Source organism: Caloenas nicobarica, chromosome 18 (assembly GCF_036013445.1).
Source record: "Caloenas nicobarica isolate bCalNic1 chromosome 18, bCalNic1.hap1, whole genome shotgun sequence".
In the NCBI taxonomy this organism is placed as follows: Eukaryota; Metazoa; Chordata; class Aves; order Columbiformes; family Columbidae; genus Caloenas; species Caloenas nicobarica.
The window spans coordinates 910,824-929,678 of NC_088262.1; the positions used below are offsets into that span (position 1 = coordinate 910,824).

Below are 18,855 nucleotides of genomic sequence, written 5' to 3' on the forward strand. Positions count from 1 at the left end.
AAGGTAGTGAAAGTTCCAGCACAGGACCTGTAAAGCCTGGCCTATGTGGGGGGGGAAAAGCCAAAGCCTGGCCTGTATGGGGGGGAAAGCCAAAGCCCGGCCTATGTGTGGGGGGGGAAGAGCCGTCCCTGGGGCTGCTTCTTGGGGAACCTGTGGCTGCTGGGCTGGGGAATGGGGGAACTGGGCCAAACTGGGGTTTGCCCCTGCGGGACCTGGGTCACGGAGCTTGGCAGACAGGGCTGGGCGAACACCACAGGAGGGGAGCCTGGAGCCAGCACCTTAGATCACTCAAGCTGCCCCAAACAAAGGACTTCGGATGTCTGTTGGAGATTCTTCCTGTGCTCTGTACTTAAAATACTTGGATGAGAAATCGATCACTGTGAAATGATGTTTCTGTGGTTCTGATCCTCCCCTGGTCCCCTCTGCAGCCGCTGCCTGTGCTGGGTGCAGCGCTGGCGTCGGGGAGCAGCCAGAGCTGCTGGGCGCAGTGCTGGCAGCAGCACGCGTTGCCCTGGTGCGTGATGCAAATTTAGTTCTCTTGGCAGCATTGCGTGTTGTGCTCTTTGAAAGGCAGGAACTTTCCGTGGTTTGAAAGTCATCAGACTTTGAAAATAGGAATACTGGGCTGCGATTCGGAGTGCTGCTGCAGTGAGGGGGTTTATGGAGATGCAGTAGCTGGTGGGGATTTTAATGGGCAGGAGTTACTGTTCCTTCAGTCCCAGTTTCCACCCATTTCTCCGCGAGGCCGGGCCTGGGGCACAGGCTCAGTGTGGAGGACGAAGCTGTTCCCTGCTCTCCGCTGCTGCTCCGGTTCTCCAGGACTGCTCTGGACAGCGGGTTTTTCTGCACCCTCTGGGCTGCAGTTCCCTGACTGGGCTGCAGTACTTCTGTATAAAAAGCACCAGTCACCCCTTGTCAAACGGTCCCTGTGCAGTGCGGTGCAGAGTGCGAGGAGGTGAGCTGGTCTGGGGTTGCTGGTGTCGTTCCTGGAAGGTGTCAGGTGGTGTCTTCCTCCCCCCTCCCTTGCTCAGAATGGACATCTCATTACTTGGCTTTCCCCTCCCTAGATGATATCGTTTCCATTCCTCATATGTGCCTTCGAGAATGGGGCTGTGTAGCCCAAGGCAGAACTGTAGGTTGAATGATGTACAGTTTACATAATTCAGGATCTGGTATGAAATATACTTATTAGATTTGCATAAAGTGATAGACTTTTTTTTTCTTTTTGTGTTAGTTGTGGCTTTTGACCAGTTTCTTTCTTTAAGTCTAAACTGACCGGAACATTCACAGGACTTTAAATGCTACATCCCAAAGAATTTTTTCCCCCTTCAAAGTCAATTACAGTCAATTACAGGATTGCTTTTTCTAATTCAGGTGCTACGTTGTCGTCTCACTTTTTCTTCTCTCCACTTCCTCCTGTTTTGCGTAGACAGTCACCCTCACGGCTTTGGTTGGTAATGGAATTGTGTTTCGTGGCAGCCCCACCGGAATGGACGTCACTGAGTGAAGGAGAACTCTGGAGGGGGATGAAAATCCCCGCCAGGGGAAGGGCTGGAGAAATCTGTAAGATGAGGTTATACAAACTCTTGGAAAGCTTTTGGGAAGGGTGGCTTGAAAGCCAATTTTGGCCTTTGAGAATGTCTGCACTGGCAGCACCCCTGGTCATGAGGACGGTGCGGTGATGTATGGACGCTTGTCACACAGCAGTTTTCCTGCTGTTCCTGATGCAGTTCTCTTTTCGATGCTTCCTTACTTGCATTAGTGTCACTTAACAAGAGACAGGCAGTCACGTATCTGAACGCCTTAGGCTGGCACATCTAGGCATGTTTTCAGTCTTTCCAGCCCATTTAATGTATGTGGTTGTACCCATTTTTTTCCCTGAGTTCAGAGACGTGACAGAGTGGAGGAGGAGCGGCCACAGCGATGTTTGATGGCAGTGGCCTCGGGAGCTGGGGAACTGGGTACCAGCCCCGGTACCCGTGCCCGCTCCTGGGTACCAGCCCCGGTACATGTGCCTGCTCCTTCGCGTGTGCCGCTCATCAGTGGTCGTTAGATGAGCTGTCACTATATATTATCTTTTTCCCAAGCTGTTGGTGCCAGATGGAGATTCCAGCAGTGTGTATGTCCCATTGTGCTTAACTATGCAGGTTTTCAAATAAAGGAGTTTCCTTTTTATTTTTCTAATCCAATCTCATATGCCGTGCGCTGCCTCTTGCAGCTCACATCCCCCAGTGAGTCATGGGCTCTGAGGACACATCTCGTACAATATGGCTAGATTAGAGTTTTTGTGGCAAGTCTTCAAGGAAACAGTGCTGCTTTTCTGACCCAATGAGGCTGCTGCTTTCTTCTGCTCTGCTTCCGAACAGTTTTCTCTTAATTTCAAAGGAAGTACAGCCAAGATCCTTGAAACAGATAATTTAAACCTCTACCTTTTAGTGCATGTTTTCTGTTGTTGATGCTGTTGTTTCCCTCATTAACGATCTCTGGGCTCTGAGGTTTCATTCCTCGCATTGCTTCCTTCTGCCTAATTAATTGGTAAGTTGCCTGCTGCACATCAAAGGTTGAGCATTTCCTAAAGAGTAACTAGTTAAGCATGAAAACTAATTGAACACATGACCTAATTATTGGTCTCTCTGTGAGTCATACTTTTCCTTTATTTCTGTAGGGTTTTTCTTTTAAAACAACAGCAAATACTAATTGATCCTGCAAAAGAAATATTGTAGAATTCCAAAGGGGAAAATGCAAAATGGAAAAGCTTGTACTTGGTCTCCCTGCTCTGCAGATGTAGGAACATGTAACAAAACCAACAACAACAAACATCGTGACCTTGTTTAACAAAACCAGGTTTTCCTAAGAGGTCTGTGGTTGCTTGGTTGGTGGTGGTTTCGCTTTTGTTTGTTTGGTTTTTTTTCTTAATTTCCCAACAGCCTCTTGCATTTGGCAGCTATTTCAGGCTCTGCAAAATCTTGCTGTATCAATCCTTTGCTGTCTTGTTAAAGATCAACTGTCTGCAGCATAAACCAGCATGTTTTTCCAGAAAAAAACAAGTCTGTCATAGAAGAGGGGTGAACAAGTATCATCACCAAACCCAGTTATTTACCTTCTCAGTCTATCTGAAGAATCGTTGTGGTGCCATTCAGAGTTTCACTGTTAGCTGTGTGCTGTTTTTGCAAAAATCCCCTCTAGAAGAACTGGTAGTTTAGCCAGAAAAGCACAAATTGTAAGTGTGGTAAATGATGAAAGCCACTTTGTTATGTCTTGTGAACATGGAAGAATTTGGGGCAAATGCAGCAGTACCTGCCCTGCCGTTTTCTCTGCAGAGCGGGGCAGGGGAATGCCCAGCACCAGGTCTGGGGTCAAACCATCTGCAAAGATGGTTTGAACCATCACCTGAAGCTGCTCTCTCTTGTGCTGAAAAATCTGAACCGGGCCGCCCGTTTCCTTCTGCTGTCTGAACATGGGGAGGAGGTGGCGATGAGCAGCTGGGGAGGTTGTAGCATCTTAACCCTGCCCGGGTTCCCTGGAGTTGTGACCTGACCCGTGGCAGTGGGGTCTGGGGGCAGGGGGTCTGGGGGCAGTGGGGTCTGGGGGCAGTGGGGTCTGGGGGCAGGGGGTCTGGGGGCAGTGGGGTCTGGGGGCAGTGGGGTCTGGGGGCAGGGGGGTCTGGGGGCAGGGGGTCTGGGGGCAGTGGGGTCTGGGGGCAGTGGGTCTGCGGGCAGTGGGTCTGCGGGCAGTGCTGCTGGGGCTGCCCTGGCTGGGGGCACCTGCACCACTGTGCATCAAAACCAACCCCTCCCTGCTGCAGCTGGGCGGCTCACTCGGGGTGGAATGTGGACTTGAATTCTTCTGACAGTGAGGAAAAAGAATAGCTGATAAATCTTTAACACTACAAAAAATAAAGTGGAACCTGTGAAATTGTCTTCCCTGTCAACATCAGTTCTCATGAGCAGCCTGCTCAGAGGTATTTCTTTGGCAGCATTGTTGAATCCTGCAGCCCCCCAATGAGGATGGGGTGCCCGAGGGTTCCGCTCACACTGCGCTCGAAGGCACGGCCGGTGTGAGCAGCAGGAGGTGAGGCCGGCGCGCGGCCCGTCCCGCAGCCGAGCTCCAGCCAGCACCTGCAGCTCTTCGACTCTGCGCTGCTTGTGAACAGACGAGCAGCGAGGAGCTTGAGATGGATGTTTAACTGCAACCAGATATCCAGAGAGGACTGGCCTCAGACTTGCAAGTGTCTTCCTTGTGGCTTAGTTTAGCATTTAAACTTAAATATCCATCTTCACTGTAATTAATATTTTCAAGTTAGCAAACCAGATAGAGCCAGAATGTTCCTCTTGTCTTGAGTAAGGAAATGATACAGTTTTGATAGGTCACATCTTCAGAGAATCCCTGTTAATGACCAGAGCAAAACCATCTAGCTAATGCACTTGGTAATTAACCCCAAAGTGTTTTATTTTCCTGGTCTGGGTCTTGAAGATACCTTTTAGGGGAAAAAAAAAAGCCACCACCTGGTCTAGTTTGTTCCTCAGGTACCTGTTTGGTGTCGCCTGCGCGTGAATGATGTGGAATAAACACATGTGAAAGTCCCGGGCTGGCAGGTGGGACTCAAACTGTGATCATTTACAGCTCCCTCCTCTGCTTTTCATTCTTCTCAGCCTTGTGTTTCTCAATGTACAAATAATAAGTTTACAGTTTGGATCTTTAGATCGACAGGCTTTAGTTTTAGCGTATGAATTCACCTTCATTAATTGTGAGCTGTATTTAATATTTATGCTGCAAGGACGTGAGGAGTGTTCCAATGAGCGTGCTCTCCTTTGGAAAGAAAGGAGCTGAAAAATCACCAGCCACTCTGGTTCTAGTGTCTGTAAAGGCGCCAGCAGGCAGAGCGTGATTTAAGGTGCACGTTTTTGCAAATCAGCACCTTCATAACAACCCTGAACGGAGAGGGAGGGCGGGGGACCCGTGCAGCGCTGATCTCGCCTCTGCTCTTCGCTCACTTCCCAAAAAGGATGAGTTTGTCACATCACTGGTTCGTTCTTAATGGTTTTTTTCTCCTTTCGCTTGCTTTGCTCTGTGGTTGTAATCATGGAAACGATGCCATTCATTGTATCTGTCTTGCCTGTTGGCTTGGGATGCTGAATATTAATTGAGCAGCATGGTGTCTATTTTTCAAGCAAAACATTTTTATATTAAATGAAGTGCTTCATCCTCTTTTACTGTAGTATTTTAAGACTTTCTTATCTTTGGCTGTCATAGAAGAAAAGCCAAAAAGCCCAAACTTCTGAGACTTTTATTTGGTTTATAAATAGGCTTTCAGTAGCAGATTTTTGTAGAGAGATGTATACAATTGTCCTGCTCTTAAACTTGGTTCTTTATTTCGATACATTGGCTTTAATTTTTTTTAAACCCTTGTGATTGTGGATTCTCAGTCTCTCTGCAGTTCTGGAGCAGAGAGGAAGAAACAGGCTTTTATCGTTCAAAGGACAGTCGAAAGACTTTTTGTTATTATTTGGCCTTGCTTCAAAAAAATGCATTTTCGAGTATGATAAACTGGCTACTACATGGGCACCTTCAACTTCCCGAGTCAAAATGGTTTTGAAGTATTGTGGTTTTTTAAACAGTTTGGTTTTTTTCTCGACCACAGACGTGACTGATTTCCGTGCTTGCAGAGCTGCGTGGCTGGGACCAGCAGTGGAGCGGCCACAGCCAAAGCTGCGATGGCATCGAATAGAACATTTTTCCACTAGCAATGGCTGGTTGCCGAGGGCCCTCAATCAGTTTTCCCTCTTTTTACCAGTTGTGTGAATATCAAATTCCCGGGGCTTTTGTGCACTTGTATCGTGAGAATGGTGTTGGCTTACAGTACGAGCTCTTTGAGAACACAGTTCTGTTCCAGCCCTTCTTTGGGGTGCAGCGCAGTCCGGGGTAACCTGGTGCCTGATCTTCGCTCCTCATGGCTAGTAAGTTAATTTAGAAGTATATTAGCGTTATGCTAGATTGCTTTGATTTTTTTCTGTTTTTATTTATCACTCAGTGTTGAATAAAATTGTCACATACTTGCTGATTGCACATTTATTCCTGTGTTGTAGTTCTGTAGGTTTCTGTAGTGTCTGTAGTGTAGCTGTGAGAAGTTGCCCGTGTTTCTTTTTGAAGACAAACGTTTTGCTGTAACATTTTTCACTGTGGGTCCATCTAGAAAAGGCAAGACTCCATGTAGGTTTAACACCTGTGCAGAGGTGTTGGACAGGTTTCTTCTACATAAACTGGCTTGTTAATAAAAGGGAAGATGACCCGCTAACGAGATAACTAGTCTGGGCTGAGGCAGAGCCCGAGGCTGCTGCCCTTTCTCTCTGGGAAGGGGGGTACCTGAGCTCCTCCACCCTCACGCTGGGCTCTTCATTCCGTTTCCACGTCCCTTTTCCAGATGGCAGGGAAGGAACATTTTGGTCTGAGATTTGAGGTTTACGGAATATCTGATTTATACAGCGTTCTGTCTTTACGAGGGAATTTTGTTCAGCTGGAGATGTACAGGGCATGAATTTGAGGATTAGAGGATTACGCAGGGTTATTTTTGAGGCTGGCTAATGTTGAAAATATATTTGACCTTCCTAAGGCCTTTGGAATGCTGGTAATTCCGGGTGGGACGGGTCGGGGTTCAGTCAGCCCTGTGTCGTTACTGTATGTGCGATCCCACACGCCATAGCAGACATATTTTGTTTACTCAGCTCTACAGTAAATGTTTTATGTTTTCTTATTCCAACATAACCAGTTTATATACATGCTTCTATCTTAAGTAGCTGTCTGCATCTTAAACAGATTTGTTTTTATGCTTAAAACGAATATCTTACATTTAATGTTACTAGGCCAGGTACAAGCAGAGTCTGGATCCTACGGTGGACGAAGTTAAGAAGCTGTGTACGTCTCTGCGCCGCAACGCCAAGGAGGAGCGGGTGCTGTTCCACTACAACGGGCACGGCGTGCCCAGGCCCACGGTGAACGGCGAGATCTGGGTCTTCAATAAGGTGCGTCTGCGCAGCAGTGCTGAGCAGCTCCTTCTTTTCCACTGCTATGTATACACTTGCAACGTTCTGTTAAAGAACAGCTGAATTTTCAGGTTGAAAATGCATTTGGTGTAGAATTGGTTTGGTTCCCTGCTTAGCCATAGCTCTCAGCCACACTCTGTACAACTGTGTCGATCACATGCAACAGCCTTCCAGTGATTCCAGATGTACTTTGGTTTCCCTTTAGTTGAGCTGTTTAGTGTCTTTTAAAGGTAACTGAGTTAAAATGGAGTCTCAGGAAACTGGGACATTGTGCTTGTAGCTGAAAGTACATTCATCTGACATAGGATTTGCATTTATTATCATAGATATGCTCCTAGTTTATTTTGGAAGCTTATTGAGCTTCTTTTCTCATAGTTCACGTGTATTATTTCTATAATCGAACGAGCATTCAGTGGTAATTTGAAAGAGCAGGGTAGAAGGGTGGGGGAGAAAGTGCAAGAGGGCATCACTTCGTTCTGATGCATCTGTGTTGGAGACGTATTCAGAGCAATAGAGAATTGGTCTGAACACTAATTCATTTTGAAGCTGAATTTAGTGCGTAAGAACAAACTGGAGTGACTTTCTTCTTACTTAACAGCCGGTGGTCGATAAATAAGCCAGAAGGAACACTGGGCAGAACGTGCTCCCTGTGGGGAAGGGGAAATGAGTGTGCGGTGCAGTCGTGGATTGTGCCAGGTGCTTTCTGAAGAGCTAGCTGGGCATTTCCCAGTTTGCCTGCAGTGGCAGCTGGGTAACCTGCTGTGGTTGCCACTGGTGATGAGCGGAGGTCTCTGGTTTGTCTTACAGACTGGGAAAAAAATTTGATTGCCATAGAGATTGATGGAGAAAGTTGAAACTTAATAATTTTTGCAACATATTACCACATATTGGCTTTTTTTGAAAGAAAGACTCAGCAGTAGAACTTTTCTTTTAGCAAACGGTTAAATTTAAGGAAATGCTGGTGGGAAAAAAATCAGCAGTATTTAGAACTCAGTCCTAAGGAATTCAGTCTCAGATCTAAGCAGAGGGCCTAATGAGGCTCAGTATTGCAGCAGTCTTGAAGTGAAATAGTGGAGGCACTGCAATCTGACTGTGCTGACATTTTACAATTAGATTTACGGTGCTCGCACATGCGCTGGGAGCCTCAGGTGCGAGAGCACGGAGGAGGCAGAGCTGGGAGGGACCCCGAGCGAGGGGCCAGAGGAGCCGGAGCGGCCGCGCTGGCGGCTGCGGCGCGTTGCAGCTCACCCGGGCTGTGGAAGCAAATAAAACACGTTGGGTTTCTCCTGCGTTCCCGTGGGGCCGGGCTGAGCATCCTGCTCGTATTCTGCGGGACCCGTGAGGCAGGTTTGGATGGAGCTGCGGGGCTGTCGTGGTTCAGGAACAGTGAATCTCCAGGGTCTGCCCAGGCATCTCCGTGTGCCTTTGTTCCTGGGCTGGAGATGCTCATTTTGCCTTTCCCTTTTGTTTTTTTCTCCCATAAAATCGGTGTGCAGCCGTTACAGGGCTGATATAGGTGATGGCAGAGGGCACATCATTTATTAATAAATCTTCCAGCATGTGCCAGGCTATCAGAGACAGCATAGAGATGTGGTGCTGTATGAGCACTTCGTAATTATGCTGGAGAAAGTTCACATAGTATTAGATCTTCATTAATATCTTCCCCTTAACTTCTCAAGGGTTGGTATTTTAAATTTAATTTAGACCTTGCACAGTTGGTGCTCTGTCTGAACTGATGTTTAAAGTGGAAATATAAGGAGAATGCTTCTCTCTTACGTTTTATTATCTACTCTCTGAGAACTGTCTGCTTACGTAGCTGGTGGAATTAGTTGACAAAGGGCAGGGGGATGGACTGCCGTGTCCCGGCGTGAGCTTCCATGGAGTTCAGCAGTCCCCGGCCAGAAGCTGAACACGGCAACTTGCTGAGGAAGCTTTGGAGCTTGGGAGACATCTCTTTGGAGCGCACTCGTAGGCATTGCTTCATTTTTGGTAGGAGACGGAACGAGAAATTGTACCATGCTTTGGAAGGAGCGATTATGTTGAAAACGTCCTTTTCCTGGGTCCGTTCTGTCTTGCTGTTGTACAAAAAGCTATGAAATGTGTGCGTTGCCAGGAGCAAATTCTGCTGCTAACAGGAGAATATGAAACACAATGTGCATCAGCATTGTGTTCCTGTTAAGTCCTTTGGAAGCGATTTACGTCTCACTCACCCTGAGCTGGGCTCTGCTGGGCCAGCCCGTTGGAGCCATGCGCGGGGGTGGCCAGGGGGTGGCCAGGGGGTGGCCAGGGGGTGGCCATGGCTCCTCCATCACCTGCAGCTGCTGCTGACAGGCGGCACCAGCCAGGGCTCCGTGACGGACTCGCACACGGTTTTACCGCAGGCTTCCTGCTCTGGCTCGCTGGGCAGCACTGGCTGACAAAGGCAGGGTTCAGACAGGCCTTGCAGACCAGCAGACTTGCCATTACCTGCCATTCTGCCAGATTTTGAAGGTGCAATAACGTGCTTTTTGTGTATCTATTGTGCATGCTGTTGTATTAATAAATAAGGAGCGATGTTCTTTTTCTAGTTCTGCTTGCTCCTAAAATCCCAACGCGGTTTCAGAAAGGTAAAAATCAAATCCCCTGACTGCAAAGATGTTTATTCTGAAGTTCTGGGCAACTTATCTGCAATATCTGAATAAGGTTTTGGGGATTTTTTGTTTGTTTCTTTTTTAATATTTTTGAGTTGTTCATTAAGCGTTTGGCTATGAGGTCAGTTTGCAGTCAGTCTCTGGTGTAGCTGTTTGTTGCGCCCTCCCTGTCCCCGCTGGCAGAGGGGCGCTGGGAGCTGTGCCGGTGGGGCAGAGCCCTCCCTGCCGAAAGCCGTGGTGAGCGCTGAGCACGCGGTGTCCGGCCGCGGCACAGCGGGGTGAGCAGCTTCAAAACATCACCCTGAGCAAGCAGGCTAGAAAACCGTTATTTAACACTCCTTTTTTTCTTCAAACTATCTCATTTACATATCATTAGCAAACTTTGTAAGTTATATGTCACCCCACAGTAAAGTCGGAACATAAAATTCTTTGGGTTTGAAATATCACAGTATTAATCAGAGCTATAATCCGATCTTAACTGTAGCAATATGCATTATAAAGCTAAAACAATGCATGCCCATGAAATGCCATTGATTATGTGTGTCAGAGCAGGTTTTTTTATATGTAACTCACTATGGTGGGAATGTGCTTAATGTGAGTGGTGTGCTGAGCAGAGGTCTGGGCCAAGGGTGAGCTGTTCTTGTGCCATTCTGTCCGGCAACAATTTGCAAAGCTCCTCACTCGCTAATATTTTGACTTTTATAAACAGTTTTTCCTATTAATTTTAATGAAAAAAACAAAACTTCTATATATGGGCAAAACTGGATTTTGAAATGACTTACTATTTCGTACCTTATCAAACATGTGGTTTATGATCACTTCTGTCTTTATAGACGCTGGGAAGTGTCCTTGAAAACTGGATTTTTATAAAAGTTTAGTGGTTTTATTACAGCTGTTTTAAGTCTCTTGAGTTTCCAAGAGAGTGACGATCCCATCCATCATTCTGGGCAGGAGCATCCCAGCTCTCAGGGCAGGAACGTCCTGGCCCTCGAGACAGGAACATCTCTGGGGACAGGGATGTCCCGGCTCTCGGGACAGGAACATCTCTGGGGACAGGGACGTCCCGGCTCTCAGGACAGGAACATCTCTTGGGACAGGGACGTCCCGGCTCTCGGGACAGGAACATCTCTGGGGACAGGGATGTCCCGGCTCTCAGGACAGGAACATCTCTTGGGACAGGGACGTCCCGGCTCTCGGGACAGGAACATCTCTGGGGACAGGGACGTCCCGGCTCTCAGGACAGGAACATCTCTTGGGACAGGGACGTCCCGGCTCTCGGGACAGGAACATCTCTGGGGACAGGGACGTCCCGGCTCTCGGGACAGGAACATCTCTTGGGACAGGGACGTCCCGGCTCTCGGGACAGGAACATCTCTGGGGACAGGGACGTCCCGGCTCTCAGGACAGGAACATCTCTTGGGACAGGGACGTCCCGGCTCTCGGGACAGGAACATCTCTGGGGACAGGGACGTCCCGGCTCTCGGGACAGGAACATCTCTTGGGACAGGGACGTCCCGGCTCTCGGGACAGGAACATCTCTGGGGACAGGGACGTCCCGGCTCTGGGGCGCGCTGGGCGGTGCTGGAGCTGCCGGGCAGGGCTGGCACTCGGCCCCTGGTGTTTGCTGGGGCCTCCGCGGGTGCCCAGGACAGAAATCAGCTTTAGTTCATATTTCCAGCTCTGCCCCTGAGTTCGGGGTGTCACCCTTCACAGGTAATTTTAAATGTCTCATTTTTGATCCTCCTTGTATTTTAGGAATCTCTTGCCTCCAGTTATTTAGGGGGGTTAAGGTGCAAGACGAGGAACAAAATACTTCAAATGTACAGAAACCAAGCTGTTGGTACTTTACTTTGTTGAAGGCGGGCTTGGTTGGTTTTAATTTTTATTGGATAATTCTGGAAGTTGCACAGAAGTTAAAGACTATAATAAAATTATGAAGCATCTCATTAAAGTAAGATGAGGTAGCTGCTGATGGGCTACACAGTCTTAATTATCAATCTTGATTTATTGATGGAGTTTTCAGTTTAAGATGTTTGATGTTAAAGACAGCTGGTTTACATCCTTTATCAGTGTTGCAGAAATTTGAGATAAAATTGGACCGTTAAATGCTGGTTGGGGTTGTTAGGACATACCAGAGCACTCAGAGTTTTAGAATTTTACTTTAGAGTTTAGAATTTCAAACAGTGCTACAATAGAATCTACTTGTCATTTATGTTGGAGTTGGGTTCGTAGTCCTGGTTGTTAGTAGATGTTGATATTTGGATGGATTAATATGCCCAATGTTCAATCGAGGTTTTATTTTGTGATTCCAGGATGGGAATTTTTTGTGTCTATTTTATTATCTCACCAATGAAAGTTCTGTTGCTTCTCTGCCTCTTTGTAACTCGAGTGCTTTTTTTTTCCTTCTAGAACTATACTCAGTATATTCCTCTGTCCATCTACGACCTGCAGACCTGGATGGGCAGCCCATCCATCTTCGTCTACGATTGCTCCAACGCCGGCCTGATCGTCAAGTCGTTCAAGCAGTTTGCGCTGCAGAGGGAGCAGGAGCTGGAGGTGCGAGCTGTGCGCAGGGCTGCGCTGGGGCTCGCTTCCCTGTATACGGCTGAAAAATGGGCTTAGAACTATGTTGGAAGGCAAATTAATTTGCAGATAATTTTGCCACCCCAGTCTTTCTGGTTCAGTTTGCTATCCTATTAAACTTGGAATAATTTTTAATATAAGAGCTAATTAAATGCTAATGTTAATAGAATCAATTTGGGCCCTAATGGTCTTTTCTGCTGAGGTGAACTAGACATATTTATTTTAGACGCAAAAGTCTGGTATCTGGTTATGTATAAAACAATAACAACAACAATCCCCCCCTCCCAAAGCCCAAACAAACCAGCAGCTTCAAGGAAGGAATATTAATTAATCGTGCAATGGACTGTCACAAATAGAACCTTCAAGCAAATATTAACAGTATCCCTGGCTCTAGTTCCTTTCATTCTAAATTCCATTTTTGGAGATGCTTTTGTCATGACTCTTTTGGCAGGTGCAAGTTCCATTCTACTGAAATAAATCAGTCTGATAGCTTGGGATATGGAGATTATTTCCTGATTCCTCTCTTAACCAGTGATAATGCCACACTTTGTGAAGATGAGAAGTTTCCCAAAGTCTGTGGCTTGGGAAGGACATGAAACTGCAAGACATAGATTACTAGAATTGGTAACAGAGCAGCACAGCATCTGCACTAACATGTCTCTCGGATTTTAAATAGGCGATAATACCCAATGAAATATAAACTAATTGAGTCTTGGCAAATGGTGTCTTGTTAGAACAGCTCTAGCTCTTGCGTTGCAAAGACCTTACTTTAGAGTTGGTTTTCAGTATAACACTCACTGTTTAGAGCAGAAATTACCTTGTTTTTTGCATCCAGAGGAATATGTGTAGGGACCTCAAACCTTTTTACTAAAGCATTGATTGAAACTGAAATGTTGTTAGTTATACATGAGGTAAAACTATGGCTGGTGCTACCAGAGTCTGGCATTTCTCCAAGTTCAGAGATCCATTGAACTCTGAAGCTCTCTGTCGTTTATCTTCAAAGTGCTGTAGAGGTGAAGGTGACGGAATCCCCAGCCGAGTAACTGCCCCGCTCTCTGCAGGTGGCCGCCATCAACCCGAACCACCCCCTGGCGCAGATGCCGCTGCCGCCCTCCATGAAGAACTGCATCCAGCTGGCGGCCTGCGAGGCCAGCGAGCTGCTGCCCATGATCCCCGACCTGCCCGCCGACCTCTTCACCTCCTGCCTCACGACACCCATCAAGATCGCGCTGAGGTGGTGAGTGTCTTCCCCGGTGTGAGTTGTGGAGCTTGTCTGCTGCAATGATAGATTCACTAATCCAAATACTTCATCTAGCCTAACATTTTTCCGCGATATTGAATTACAGGGTTTGAACCATGCATTTGGGATGGAGTTTTATTAATCAGAACTAGAAAGGTGAAAATATTGTTATCTTCTACTTATTACGTTTTAGATTCCAGCTCAATATCTAGGTTTGCTCAGATTAAGGGATTTACTGTTCTGGGAATTAAGTATCTGCTGCTTCAGAGAGCAGAAACAGTACATAGTGCAATATAACTTTTGTAAATTGTCCTTTGTACAAATCATATTCCAAATATTGCAGTTGCTGTAAATAATGCAGCAGCGTTAAATAATGCTGTAGTGAAAGAAGCTGAGCGATAAACCAAAGGAAGATGTTATGGACTGACGTACCAAGTTAATTGGGCAGACGGTTCCAAAAGGCTGTGCAGCCAGCGGGAGCTTTCCAAGAGCAGGACTTGTACCCAGAGCAGGGAGGGTCAGACAGATGTGGTGGGGGACTCTGCCACCACCGAGGGTTTGTCTTCACCGGTTCGGTGGATGTTTGTGGTGAACTGCAGCTGCAGCGGTGCTGGGAGGGTTCTCAGGACCGCGCTGCTCCGTTTGTGTCACACCAGCCCTGACAGTGCTGGGCTCCCTGAGAGGGTCTGGTTTGGTTTGGAAGTCCCCTCCAAACGTATAAACTGCTTACACAACAGCGTTAAATGCACATTTTCTATATACTGAGAAAGGGTTTTTTTTGATATTCTGCTGTTGAGGAATTTCCTGTCACTCCATCTCCATGGGAACGCGCTGAGGGGTGATCAGGGCAGGTGCTCACGCAGCTCCACCTGCCGAAACACCAGATATTCTCAGACTTGTCTCATTCGTGTTTGACGGCAAACGCGTTGATAAAAACGCAGCTCAGGGGAGGATTTGAAACTGAACCTCGGCTGTTCTTGGCGTTGGTGCTGTAAACGCCACGCAAACCCCTGGACAGTAAAGCGTTTCCTACTCTGTCTAATCCAACGATGATGTGTGTTGCTTACTGCACACAAAATATTTCTCCTCTATTCTCTGCTGGAGATTATGCTCCTTTTATATTCTCTATTGATTGCCATTATTGCGGTTATATTTTTATCCATGCAAGTCCTGTAAATAATAAGCGCTGGTTTGCAGAGCATTATTCGCTGCTGTTCCAAGCCGGAGCCTCGTCCCGCAGCCCAGCTGCTCGGTGCAGACTGCGCGGTGGTGTCTAGAGCAGGCACTTAACCAAAAATCAATATATCAACCTTGGTCGTTACTTCTCTTTTACTTCAGCCTAGCCCTTTTACTAAAGCTGATCCAGAACCTTGCAGGATTGGTTTTGAAATACTACATTTTTGCAATTCTGGACTGACTGGTTAATGAGGCTTCATATATGGAATTTATGGGCAAATAAAAGTTTGATGAATACATTTCTATACATCCCATTTTGTGCTCTGTATTTTAAGTAAACAACTGATGGACGAAATTGCTTATCAAATGGAATTGCAGCTGCATCCACTTCAGTGTGATTTCAGGGCAAGAGCAGTGGCTGCTGGGCAGAGAACGGCAGGTCAGTGGTGCCCTTGGGGACGCGGGTGTGCAGCTCCCGGTGCAGCCCGGCCCCGATCTGCCTGACTCCAGGCCGGTCATCGTGCCGTGCAGTGACCCTTCCAAATATGTGTGTGACTATATATAGCTGTATATGAGGCCAGCTTAGAGATAAGCCGTAGGGACGGTTAATCTTGACTGATACGCGCGGATCGGGAGGTGGCTGCAGCTATTGCAGAAACAGGCAGAAATGAGTACACGTTCGGTGCAGTTTTACACAGATCTGTGGCTCTTGTGCTGTCTAAAGCAAAAAGCAGCTACTGGAAGGTGTGATCAGTAGCGCATCGCGTGCTTGTGTTATCATCAGTCCCTAAAGACATAAACAAGCTGTGGTTACGTTTTCGCAGTCTCACCCAGCAGGAGAACACTGGCCTTATCTGCATTGTCTTGAGAACCCTCTGGGTTTGAACCCTGGAGTCCCACTCGAAAGAGTAACAGAGCTCCTGAGAAGTGCTGGAAAACCCCAAACCAAAAAGAAAAAGCTTGGGAGCTCCTCAAACTTGGGAGTTTTGGAGATGCCGTTTGTAGATCAGAACCCAAATACAGCAAACTCGAAAGTGCAGGGAGAAAAGAGCTTGATCTGTGACAGCTATAGGTCAATTAAAGCAAACATTTGAAGTGTAGGTGCTTCTTCCTGATGTGTTTTATTTTGCATTTCTGCTTGAGGTTTTGGGGGGTTAACGGAGCCAGTCTTCTGTCCCAAATTTATTTAGAGAAACTAAATGGAGTTTCAGCACATTCCTGTGATATCTGAGCAGACCCCAGCTGAGCATTATGTGTATTTCTGGTGTCTTTTGTTATTCTCTGGCATTGATTGGTGTGTTTACATGCAGCTCTAACATGTTTCGCCTGATGTTTGTGGTGATGACACCAGCCATCTCTTGATACATCACATTTGGAGCCTCGGAGTGATGAAGTGGGTTGCAGACACAGGATGAGGAACATTTTGTTTACGGGTACATTTTCTTGGCAGCCAGTGGTTGCTAGAGAGGAAATGCAGATAGTCTGCTACTGGGTGATTGGGTTTTAATGAACTAACCTCTTTCGAAACACTCAGGGCAGTGGTGGGCGCTTTAAAAGCAGTACTGTAACAGGCCCGTGTACACAGGAGCCGTAAGCGCTGCCGCTTTGCCCCGACCCGGTGAACATCCCACGAGTCCATGCTCAGGGCACAACGTGGGTTTCAGTCTGCTTTTATTTGTCCTCTTTGAGGAGCCACGAGCTCAAATGAAATAGCTGAAATCTGAGGTTATTTGTCTGTTGCCACGGTGCAGTCCTAGCAGCTCCCTCAGGAGGTGCTAAATGGCGGCTCATAACGCGTTTCCATGGGAGACAGCTGTTTGTGCTGGCCCCAAAGGCGCGTCCGTCGTGCTGCGGTAGGACACGTTCGGCACGCCGGCACTGCTGCCGTGTGTCTGCGCGTCTGTGTGCATGGGACAAGCTTTCTGCTTCTGACCCAGCAAGCTGCCGTCCAAAGCTTTGCGCTCAGGAGAAATCCCGGCAAAAGGAGCCTGGGGGTTTGTTTGCCCCGTGGCAAACGGCCTCTGCTGCCGGGCCAGAGCCTGCGCCTCCATTCTCAGCCTCTCCAGGGTTAAGATGCTCATCCGTATTTTACATCGTGTCTTGCAACAGCATGGAGCACTGTCCTGTTAATCTGTGAGCCTGTGAAGTATTGCTGAGTGAGTGAGGTTAAATCATGGCTTGGATGAGAGGCTTCTGAAGTAAATCCAGAGCACCGCATGACGTGGTGGTACTTGGGACTGTTTTTATTTGTAGAAAGCAAATGCGTAACAGCACAAGGTTGTGCTAGCTCCGTTGTGGTCCTTTCAGATCCGTCGTAGCGTGGAGGCGGTGAGAGAGGGGTTACAAAGTGTTTGGCATCCCCGGTCTGTCTGGAGGCTGCAGCCTGATTGCAGTGACCTGGTTCTGCCGGGCTGGGTCCTGCCTGCGGTTCGCGGTTCAGGAGGGTGTTTCCCTGCGCGGTTCTGGAAAGCCTGTGAGGCTTTTATGTTTTAGCAGGTTGTTTAGGGCTCCCACTGCAGTGTTTGTAGATGGCTCCGTGAGGTTTTCTTTATGATGGATGGTGCACACATCAGAAAAGCAGCCTGGAGGCCATTTAGCTTTCCCAAGCGCATCCCTGTCAGTGGCAGGAACAGATGTCCTGCCGGCGGGGGATGCCACAGGAGAACCGGAGGGTCCTCGCCATTTCAGATGTGGGCTCTGCACGTCTTGTTCAACTGTTCTGTCCTTTACCTGAGGCAGAGCGGGTAAAGGTGGCTCTGGTGACAGGACGGGCTCCGGGTGCTGCTGGGCACGGGAGGTGGGTGTCCCGGTACCGCCGACCCCCCGGTACCACCGACCTCCTGGTACCACTGAGGCCCCCGGTACCACTGAGGCCCCCGGTACCACCGACCCCCTGGTACCACTGAGGCCTCCGGTACCACCGACCCCCCGGTACCACTGAGGCCTCCGGTACCACCGACCCCCGGTACCACTGACCTCCTGGTACCACTGAGGCCCCTGGTACCACTGAGGCCCCCGGTACCGCCAACCCCCCGGTACCACCGACCTCCTGGTACCACTGAGGCCCCCGGTACCACCCTCCCTGCTCTGGCACAAAACAGCAACTTGTGTTACACTGGTAGGTAAATTCTTCATTAAACAGTGGAGAGCGAGTTTCTGAGCTCTGTCGGCTCTGGGGATTTGCGAGGCACAGCGAGTTGTGCTGCCAACAGGACTCCGCACTGTCCAGGGCCGGTTCCCCAAGTGCTGGTATTTATAATGCTGAGGAAATGGAGTCAGCACTTTTTTTAATTAAGTGATGGAGGTGTTTGAACTTGACGCATCCTCTGGTTCCCTCCCTCTCCCCTCTCCTGCCAGCAGTGCTGGAGCTCTTCAGGGAACCCAGCTCATCGCTGTTCCAGCAGCACAAACCTCCGCGGCTCCCTCGGGGCCGTGCCTGACGGCTGCGAGCCCTTTTCCCCCGCTCCGCGCTGGGAAACTCGTCACGCCGACAGCTACAATACCCCAGTTTTGACACCTGACGATGGAAATCGCCGCATAATCATGAGCGTGATGAATATTGAGGGCCTGGTTTCATTCTTATTATGCTGTGGCAAAGTTTTATACCCAAACACCATTTTAAAAGCAGACACACTGTAATAAAGAAACCTTCTATATTCTTTCCACAGAATCTTGTCATTAAATATTCAATTAGTATGTTTTATTTTTATTCTCTTCTCCACAGGTTCTGTATGCAGAAGAGTGTCAGACTGGTACCAGGAGTCACACTGGATTTAATAGAGAAGTAAGCCAAATTTTATGATTTCTTTTTCCTGTTGGTCTTAATTTCGTCATTATTTCTGGCATTTCTCATGTTCGTCTGCGAGGAGATTTCTTTGGAAAGCTTCTCGCAGAATGTGCACCTACAGTATTTGTCATTTCTGGCCGCACCGTGTGTTTGGGAAATGAAGCGTGGGGTTGCTGGGAGCGGTGCCGATGGGGGTCCCGGCTGCTCGGGGCTCTGCCGATGGGGGTCCCGGCTGCTCGGGGCTCTGCTGATCGGGGGTTCGGAGCTCCAGGGCTCTCACCGCTCCCAGAGAACCGGCAGCTGCAGACACAGGTCGTGTTCCTGCGGGTCCAGCCCCACGAAGCCGCGTGTGTGGCTGGTTTCCGCATGGGCTTTGGCCATGGGAGCATTGGTAGAGGA

General features: G+C 48.2%; 1 protein-coding gene across 3 annotated transcripts in view; it reads left to right on the forward strand.

Annotated features, from left to right (window-relative positions):
• Positions 1–18,855, forward strand: part of RPTOR (regulatory associated protein of MTOR complex 1) — a 103,999-nt gene that overhangs the window by 16,982 nt on the left and 68,162 nt on the right. For all 3 annotated transcript variants that reach the window (XM_065647693.1, XM_065647694.1, XM_065647695.1), the window contains exons 4-7: positions 6,861–7,019; positions 12,080–12,226; positions 13,315–13,490; positions 18,394–18,453. In XM_065647693.1, the coding sequence (XP_065503765.1) occupies positions 6,861–7,019; positions 12,080–12,226; positions 13,315–13,490; positions 18,394–18,453 (542 nt within the window). The remainder of the gene's footprint in view (positions 1–6,860; positions 7,020–12,079; positions 12,227–13,314; positions 13,491–18,393; positions 18,454–18,855) is intronic.